This window comes from Myxine glutinosa, chromosome 8 (genome assembly GCF_964187855.1).
Source record: "Myxine glutinosa chromosome 8, kmMyxGlut1.1, whole genome shotgun sequence".
Taxonomy (NCBI): domain Eukaryota; kingdom Metazoa; phylum Chordata; class Myxini; order Myxiniformes; family Myxinidae; genus Myxine; species Myxine glutinosa.
The window spans coordinates 1,852,550-1,862,698 of record NC_136268.1 but is presented as its reverse complement, the minus strand read 5'-3'; the positions used below and the strand labels follow the sequence as shown (position 1 = coordinate 1,862,698).

General features: G+C 53.5%; 1 protein-coding gene across 1 annotated transcript in view; it reads right to left on the bottom strand.

Annotated features, from left to right (window-relative positions):
• The window catches only part of ELOA (elongin A), a 27,161-nt gene extending 18,877 nt beyond the window's left edge, over positions 1–8,284 (bottom strand). Inside the window, exons 1-6 of the mRNA XM_068124024.2 lie at positions 7,967–8,284; positions 3,654–3,710; positions 3,418–3,548; positions 1,936–2,611; positions 1,424–1,538; positions 1,133–1,300 (exon numbers count right to left, since the gene is read on the bottom strand). Coding sequence (XP_067980125.2) covers positions 1,133–1,300; positions 1,424–1,538; positions 1,936–2,611; positions 3,418–3,548; positions 3,654–3,674 — 1,111 coding nt within the window. The 5' untranslated portion in view covers positions 3,675–3,710; positions 7,967–8,284. The remainder of the gene's footprint in view (positions 1–1,132; positions 1,301–1,423; positions 1,539–1,935; positions 2,612–3,417; positions 3,549–3,653; positions 3,711–7,966) is intronic.
• Positions 8,285–10,149: the final 1,865 nt, after the last annotated feature.

The following is a 10,149-nucleotide window of genomic DNA, read 5'->3' as shown; positions in this document are numbered from 1 at the left end:
ATAGTCCCCCTTTCGCTCCGCGGTGCGACGGGGGACAATAGACTGGAACGGCACTCGGTGGAGAGGATACCTCCGCCAGGCTGAACAGTTTGTTTTGTATCCCAATGATAGGCCGGATCTGGATTCGGACGTAAACCAAAATCGAATCTGCTTGTTCTCGTCACCTAACCAACCCGTCCACCAAGTTTAGTCACAATTCGTCCATAACTTTTTAAAATATCATGCTATGTATCGGTTTTAGCCCCATCACCTCCCCCCTCCCCTTCCCACGCCTCCTCCCCCCAAGCCCTCTCCCTCCCACACTTCTCCCTGCTCTCAAATGTTGTGGTTGTGTGCTTCCCCTTCTCTCCCCATCTTGACTTCCGCTCCCTCTTTTGTATATTTTGTTTGTCTGGTTGATTTGTTTGTGAAATAAATGTTAGCTCTTTCACGAGCCTCGATTCAGTATACAAAAAAAAAAAAAAAAAAAAAAAAAAAAAATCACTCAATGGTGAAGAATCACTTAGAAATTAAATAATTCTCATAACCAAAACCATATTTTCACAACTTTTTGAAATAACCTGTTCACAGACAAATATACAAACAAACAGACAGACAAGGGTGAAAACATAACCAAACCACCTTCGGTGGCAGATGTAATAAGTATTCAACCTCAGGTAAACACAGGCGCATGATTATAAAATGTCACAGTTCCTCAAATACTGGTATCACCTTGATTTCCATAAGTAAAGACATTGATGCAACTCAGAAGATTCTTCCTCCTCAAATATGTACACCACCTTCCTCTCATCATTGTAATTTCACCCCCATTTGGTGCAATACCCCAGGGAATGGCAGATGCATCGAAGGACACACCTGCTGGGCTTAGTGAGCCGTGAACAATGGGCAGGCACCATTTCGCTCATTGCAGTCATTTAATGAATAGATGGTACACCTTGAGAATTATTGCACCTCCCCAGTACCACCCAACTCGCACCCCCAACCCCCATTTGTTAACGCACAAGGTAAGAAGGTAAGAGACCGATAATGTAAGCAAAACTGGTAAGAAAATGGGTATTCCATTGGGCAATAATGGGAACTGAAGCCACATTACCAAACGAGGCGTAATTAGGAGAAACCCGACAGCACTCACAATCGATGTTATTCTGTAGGACGCGAATGCACTGCTTGTACAGAGAAGTCATTTGGGGAAGAAACACAGACTTGGAACCGGAGAACACGGCCATCTTCCTGTTCAGCCTCTTGCCGGTGAATCCGTATTCATTGTCGTCGGAGAGCGGAATTTGAGGCCCCAGAGAGGCTGGGACGGGGAGATCGAACCGACGGAAATCGTGACGCTCGTCATCGGAAATCATATAAGCCAACAATCATTCCAAAAAGAATTCTCCCAATCCCATTACATCGCATCCCAAAAAAACAATACCTCTTTTCCTTTCCTGCAAAGCATCCACAAACTCGCTGGATGGCAGAGGCCTGTAATTGGGCTGAATGCTCGGAAGAGCCATATCTGGGAGAGTCGGCAAGACTTCATCTCGATCCTGATAAATCAAATATCCCATTGATTTCTTCGATTGCAAAAAAAAACAATTAAAAACTCATTGCAGGGATTACAAATCTGTTCATTTTATTATTCCACATGCAGCCTGTGGCTGCTGGTTGCATCATTGCTGGAAGCACAACAGGTACTCCTGTGCCTTAACAGGTACTCGTTTCATCCGGATGCTGATCCGACCTCAGAAGGATGACGGGCCGAGTCAACCCACCTGGTGTTATTTAACGGCACGGCAAGGGCTCAAACTCAAGACCCTAAGATCTTTAGGTAGCCATGCACCTGAAACCATTAAGCAAACACCAGGCTTACAAATCCGTTTGAAAAGGCAAACCATTTCATCATAGTTGACACCACTCAACAACTGTAACTACCACGAACGTTACCTTTTGAGGATCCCTGCTCGATGAAGAAATGTTCCTCAATGATTCTTGATCCGTGGACATTGTTTGTATGGGAGGAGAAACGTGTTTTTCACTCCTTTCCCTCGATGTCGTGTCCCTGTGCTTTACAGCCGGAATGTCCAGTTTGTCTTTCGAATGCTGCACAGGCATCTTGTTCTTATGCAATTTGGTCTTCTTCCTTTTCTGTGGTTGGTCGTAACTCAAGTATGATTCAAATGACATTAATGGGTTTTCAAATTCGTCATTCGACTTTTTTGAACTTTCTTTTAATTTTACCTTCTTTTTTGGACGTTTTGATTTACTGTGCGAGCTTGAACGATAGCTCTCGTTGTCCGAATCGCCACCCTTTCGTTTTTCACTCTTATTCGCGTGCAAAGCAGTTGAGCTGGTGGGTAAATCATCACCACCATAAATTTGTTCATCATCTTCATATGTGTCCACCATACCACCGTTGTTATGCTTTGCTGCAGTCCTCTCCTCCCTTGAATGGTCCAGCGAAGTATCTGCTTTATACAGGTGCTTGGAATGATGGTGCCCTTCCTTGCTGCTAGAAGAGTGTTTGTGTTCTTGTGACGTCTTGTACCCATGCAATTGTGTTGGCAACGCAGACTTGCTTCCAACCTTGGAGCATTTGGGCAGCAAATCCTGCACCTGGGGCCTATAAAACGAAATAAAGTATAACAATCAATAGCGGCAATATATTGTGGCACAACGTATCAACGTCTTGGATATCTCGGGTTTCATAAAACCATGCTGCACTCTTATTATCTCGATTCAAAGAAAACAGGCACAAACACTAAGTTGCCGCCGGGTGGGAGGGGCGGAGTGCCGAAACAGTCGCCGGAGGAGGGGCGGAGTGCCGAAACAGACGCCGGTGGAGGGGCGGAGTGCCGAAACAGTCGCCGGTGGAGGGGCGGAGTGCCGAAACAGTCGCCGGTGGAGGGGCGGAGTGCCGAAACAGTCGCCGGTGGAGGGGCGGAGTGCCGAAACAGTCGCCGGTGGAGGGGCGGAGTGCCGAAACAGTCGCCGGTGGAGGGGCGGAGTGCCGAAACAGTCGCCGGTGGAGGGGCGGAGTGCCAAAACAGTCGCCGGTGGAGGGGCGGAGTGCCGAAACAGTCGCCGGTGGAGGGGCGGAGTGCCGAAACAGTCGCCGGTGGAGGGGCGGCGTGCCGAAACAGTCGCCGGTGGAGGGGCGGCGTGCCGAAACAGTCGCCGGTGGAGGGGCGGAGTGCCGAAACAGTCGCCGGTGGAGGGGCGGAGTGCAGAAAGTCGCCGGGGGAGGGGCGTAAGAACGATCGCCGGACGGTGCCGGGCACAGGAACGGTTGCCGGTAGGAAGGGGAACAGTAGGCAGTGGGGGGAGAGGGGAGCGCTGGAAACGTCGCTAAGCGGGCCATACAAAGACCAGTCGTTATTCTTCAAATGAACTGAATATAAATTCAGAAATTAACATCTCGACATGTACCCGTCTGCAGTACTTTGGTCACAGCCTTCCTGTGGCACCAACTTCTTCCACTTCAATACAAGCTCTCGAGCAAATTCACCAGCAACCTCGTGCTTTCGCAACGAGTTCACCGTTTTACCGATCCCAGTTTCCTGAGCAAAAGAGAAAAAACAAAGTCAGTCAAGTTTCCTTGTCATTCCAAAGTAAAGTCGATTAACTCCCAGGTTATAAAACGATGTTCCTGCCAATTGGCTTACCGCCAATATTTCCACAGTCATCGATAAAAAATGGAGCCTCTTCAGGATGGCCGCGATCTACAAAACAAGAAATAGCCCTCAACATGAGACTGGAAGGAACACTGCAAGGTGGGAGGAAACACCGATCAAAAATAACCTGGACACAGGTACATATTTGGCCCATCACACCTGTGCCTGTCCAAATTTCCCATGGTTGAAAATCTATCTTGTACTTTTAATAAGGAAGTTAACATTCACAGGTATTTTTACCTCATTGCAATCTATTACCAAGGTTTATCCGGTCAAAGTTTGAGATCAAACAACATGTTCAAACAAAAGAAAATGCCAAAACAAGTGTCTTTTTGCAGACAAGACAGCCAGCTTAAGTTTTCGTTTGAAATAAACTTTTGTTTGGTTGGACAGCAACCACCGAGACACTTGTGGTATTTAATGGACACAACGCTCCGCATGTGTTTTGTGAGGATTTGACTGAGTACGCACAGGGTGAAGGTAGGTTTAAATGGGACACCACATGGTATTGTGGTTTCATACGGAGCTGTCACGACTCGCAATGGATTCCTGTTACCTCCTTACCACCAGCGACTGGTCTTGTTTCATGACAACTCCAGCAGACTCCCAGACCCCTCCTGTACACGGACTTGCTCGCCACATACTTTAATACCGCCCCGCCCCCACCCCCATAAACATACGCGGACCCTTCGTTGTATATGGACTTGCTCGACACGTACGTAAATACTGCCCCCACCCCCCACATACATACGCAGACCCCCTATCCCCACACTTGTGCGGACCCACTCCCCCCCCCCCCTAAACATGCGTGGACCCCATCCCCCCCCCGCATGCGCGAACTCCCCCCACCCCCCCCACACATGTGCGGAACATCCTCTACTCCCCTCCTCCCCCCCCTCCCCCACACATGCGCAGATACTCCTCTCCCCACCCTCACACATGTGCGGGGACCCCTCTCCCCACCCTCACATGTGCAGAACCCCTTTCGCCCCTCCCACCCCCCCCCCCACATGCGTGGACCACTCTCCCCCCCCCCCACATACTTGGATCCCCTCCCCTCCCAACATGCACGGACCCCCCTTACCCCCTCCCCCCACTTGCGCAGACCCACTCCCCCCCCCTCAACATGCGCGGACCCCTTCCCCTCCCCACATGCGTGGAGCACCCTCTACTCTCCTCTCCTCTCCTCCTCAAACATGCTCAGACCATCCTCTCCCCACCCCCACACGTGCGGAACCCCTCTCCCCACCCCCACACGTGCGGAACCCCTCTCCCCACCCCCACACATGTGCGGAACCCCTCTCCCAACCCTCACACATGTGTGGACCCCTCTCCCCACCCTCACACATGTGCGGAACCCCTTTCGCCCCCCCCCCCCCCCACATAATTGGCCCACTCTCTCCCCAATACGTGGATCCCCCCCCCCCCATCCCAACATGCACGGACCCCTCTTACCCCCCATCCCAACATGCACGGACCCCTCTTACCCCCCACTCCAACATGCGTGGACCCTCCCTCCCCCTCACCCCTCCCCCCCCACATGCTCAGACCCTCCTCTCCCCACCCCCACACGTGCGGAACCCCTCTCCCCACCCTCACACAGTGCGGAACCCCTCTCCCCCACCCTCACACATGTGCGGAACCCCTCTACCCACACTCACACATGTGCGGAACCCCTTTCGCCCCCCCCCCCCCCCACATAAGTGGACATACGTTGATCCCCCCCCTCCCAATATGCACGAACCCCCTTACCCCCTCCATCTCCCCCCTCCCCAACATGCACGAACCCCCTTACCCCCTCCATCTCCCCCCCTCAACATGCATGAACCCCCCTCCCCTCCGCTACATGCACGGATCCCCCTTACCCCTCCCCCCCACTACATGCATGGATCCCCCTTACCCCCCCCCACTACATGCATGGATCCCCCTTACCCCCCCCCCCCCCCCATCTCCCTCCTCAACATGCACAGACTCCCCCTCCTCCCCACATGCGCGGACTCCCTCCCTCCCACATGCGCGGACTCCCCTCCCTCCCTCCCACATGCGCGGACCTCCCCTCCCTCCCTCCCCCCCACATGCACGGATTCCCCTCCCTCCCTCCCACATGCGTGGACTCCCCTCCCTCCCTCCCCACCACATGCACGGACTCCCGTCCCCGTCCCTCCCTCCCCCCCACATGCACGGATTCCCCTCCCTCCCTCCCACATGCGTGGACTCCCCTCCCTCCCCCCCACATGCACGGACTCCCGTCCCTCCCTCCCTCCCACATGCGCAGACTCCCCTCCCTCCCTCATGCGCTGACTCCCCTCCCCCCTCCCTCCCACGATGCGCGGACTCCCCTCCCTCCCCTCCCACATGCGCGGACTCCCCTCCCTCCCTCCCTCCCTCCCCATGCGCGGACTCCCCTCCCTCCCTCCCTCCCACATGTGCGGACTCCCCTCCCTCCCTCCCTCCCACATGTGCGGACTCCCCCTCCCTCCCTCCCTCCCACATGTGCGGACTCCCCTCCCTCTCTCCCACATGCGCGGACTCCCCTCCCTCCCCCCCACATGCGCGGATTCCCCTCCCTCCCTCCCTCCCCACCCACATGCGCGGACTCCCCTCCCTCCCTCCCCCCCACATGCGCGGACTCCCGTCCCTCCCTCCCTCCCCACATGCGCGGACTCCCGTCCCTCCCTCCCTCCCCACATGCGCGGACTCCCGTCCCTCCCTCCTCCCCACATGCGCGGACTCCCGTCCCTCCCTCCCTCCCCACATGCGCGGACTCCCCTCCCTCCCTCCCTCCCCACATGCGCGGACTCCCCTCCCTCCCTCCCTCCCACATGCGCGGACTCCCCCTCCCTCCCTCCCTCCCACATGCGCGGACTCCCCTCCCTCCCTCCCTCCCTCCCACATGCGCGGACTCCCCTCCCTCCCTCCCTCCCACATGCGCGGACTCCCCTCCCTCCCTCCCTCCCACATGCGCGGACTCCCCTCCCTCCCTCCCTCCCACATGCGCGGACTCCCCTCCCTCCCTCCCACATGCGCGGACTCCCCTCCCTCCCTCCCACATGCGCGGACTCCCCTCCCTCCCTCCCCCCCACATGCGCGGATTCCCCTCCCTCCCTCCCTCCCACCCACATGCGCGGACTCCCCTCCCTCCCTCCCACATGCGCGGATTTCCCTCCCTCCCTCCCACATGCGCGGATTTCCCTCCCTCCCTCCCTCCCACATGCGCGGATTTCCCTCCCTCCCTCCCTCCCACATGCGCAGATTTCCCTCCCTCCCTCCCACATGCGCGGATTTCCCTCCTACTCCCCCACATGCGCGGATTTCCCTCCCTCCCACATGCGCGGATTTCCCTCCCTCCCACATGCGCGGATTTCCCTCCCTCCCTCCCACATGCGCGGATTTCCCTCCCTCCCTCCCACATGCGCGGATTTCCCTCCTACTCCCCCACATGCGCGGATTTCCCTCCCACCCCCCCCCCCCACATGCGCGGATTTCCCTCCCACCCCCCCCCCCCACATGCGCGGATTTCCCTCCCACCCCCCCCCCCCACATGCGCGGATTTCCCTCCCACCCCCCCCCACATGCGCGGATTTCCCTCCCACCCCCCCACATGCGCGGATTTCCCTCCCACCCCCCCACATGCGCGGATTTCCTCCCACCCCCCCACATGCGCGGATTTTCCCTCCCACCCCCCCACATGCGCGGATTTCCCTCCCACCCCCCACATGCGCAGATTTCCCTCCCACCCCCCCCCCCCCACATGCGCGGATTTCCCTCCCACCCCCCCCCACATGCGCGGACTCCCCTCCCTCCCTCCCACCCCCCACATGCGCGAATTCCCCTCCCTCCCTCCAACCCCCCACATGCGCTGACTCCCCTCCCTCCATCCCACCCCCCACATGCACGGACTCCCCTCCCTCCCTCCCTCCCACATGCGCGGAACACCCTCTACCCTCCTCTACCCTCCTCCTCCTCCTCCTCCCTTTCCCCCCTCCCCCCACGTATACGATTTTGCTCGACAGGTACGTAAATAAATACCACCCCGTGTATACGGACTTACTCGACACGTACGTCAATACCGTCCCTTGCCCCTATCGCACGTACGCGGACCCCTCTCTAAAAGCCGATCCGACCAAACTCGGATCGTGCCAGGTCGACAAGACCCAGGCACAGACATACAGGTTGATGTACCCTTTAACAATACTACGACTACCAACACTGCTTCGCGGAGAAAGACGAGAACGATCGTGGAGTGAAAGTTATTATTTAAAGAAAATCAAGAAACCCTGACGAAAACAAAACCCAGAAAGCACCTTTGCGGGCTCCTTTTCGTGGCTCAGCTTACGCTGCAAAACGACCACCTCTCCAGTCACGGATCCATAGCAGACGATGCAACGGCCGTTCCTACGTCCGGAAGTACGTCACCGTTGTGTTGCCTGGCCGGTCACCTGGCCGGTACGATACTTATAAACCGCCAATTTTTTCAAGTTTAAGTGATTCCTTGTCTCATTAAAATGGAATCAAAATGGTGTTCTCTACATACGGTACGTCGGCATCATTTAATCGGCGATTCACAACTCCGACGGTTAGCGCCGGAGGAAACGGAGCGATTACACCGCCCAGCCACTCTCACGCGCAACGATAGATTTACCTCAGAGTGGCGAAGAAATAACGTTTTCTCATCTTTGAAAACACAATGCAATATAATAATTGCAATAATAATTTTCCCTCGTGGACTTTGTTAATTTCTTATGAAATTACACATTTATTATTCGTCATATTTGAAGGCTTAAACAGGTTGGACGCATCACATGACAGGTGCCCCCTGTTGGTCGGGACCTTTGCAGCACGTCTTGGTGGGGAACATGGATTCGTGGTCACCGCTCCAGGGAATGGCAGGAATGATAGTCCTTGAGCCAGACCAAAAGTAATGCTCCGGCGGGGGGAGTAATTCTCATTATGATTTTCCATTAGACCAATGTCTCAAGTGTCAGAAAAGGTGTGATGGACATCTGAGAACGGTAGCTTAGTGCCCGGATGGACGCCATCTTTGAAACCACCCAGCTCGAAAATGCCCATTTGGTGGGGTACATTGTTGCACGTGTATCTGGACTTCTATACTAGCTATCGATGTGCGGTTGACGACTAAATATACGTCCGATGTGTACCGTCTAAATAAAAAATAATATGAAGCATTTTGTTTTAGATTAATTATTATAAAAATCAATTATCGAAAAAAAATCATATATTTTTCAATATTTTATTATTAGACTTGTACTTTTTTTAGTGAAACAACACTGGTATGATTTTCCAAATTATGCATTGTGCTACACCGTTTATCTGTCTATAAAAATAACTCAAAAACTAAAACATATCATCCACCACGAGTTTACAACAAATAAATGTAAAGAGGCATAAAATGACTTCGGCCGCCGCTGGCATTATCTATTCTGACGATAACGCAAGTTAGGAATGTCGTACGGAGAGGATTTTAACACCATACGATATCTAATAAGCAGGCGGAAATTGTTACATAAGAAATCTGCACTTTGGTGGCCATCTTGGATTTCAAAATGGCCGCCAATTATATTAATTATTCATTACTAGAGTTTGGAAAGACGTATGGAGCTGATTTTAACACCATACGATGTATATTCCTAATAAGCAAGCGGAGGTATCATTGAACATGTCATGTTTTAGTCAAATAACACCGGTATGATCTTCCAAATTATACATTTTGCTAAACCGTTTATCTGTCTATAAAGATTTTCAGGCAATTTGGCCTGCATTATAATAGAGAACAACATATGCTATACAATATACAGTGCACACAAAGTTAATCATCAGAGTCGCCATCAGAGTCATTGGCATCCTGAGCCACGATAGCATCATCCTGCACCATGTTGGAGCATCCCTGCAGCTTACACACAACAGTGCACTTCAACCCATTCAGTATGCAGGAGCAATCTGACGGTCGACACGTCCTTCTGCATGTGCATGAGATGAGATTCAAGACGACATCTGGAGCTGGTAGACCCGCCATTCATCGGATTGTGAGCGAACCGCCATCATCGAGTTCCCAACCATGTCCTGCTGATGGTGTTGGGACGTCTGGTAGGTTTTCAAGGCTGCGTCGCCAGATAGCCGCCTGATAGTTGGCCCTAAGCGTATGCTGCATCAAGGAGTCTTCACAAGGCGGCAATTGTCCAGATTCGATCTGGCCCTTCTTTGCACAGAACATGTGATAACGGAGCGAATTAACACCGACGATCTTCGTGTTCTTGGCGTACAGCTGACACGTGAAGGCCTGAATGCTATTGAAGACGTCTGTTGGTACATTCCACGAAGATCCCAGATCTGTGAATGCTTGAAGATACAGCTCATTCGCTTGCACAAGCTTCAAAGCCTTTATCTTTCCTTGGCTAGCCAGAGCACTCACAGTGTCACACCCGCTCCATGCATGAAGCCCTGGCAATGCACTGCAAACTCCAGACCC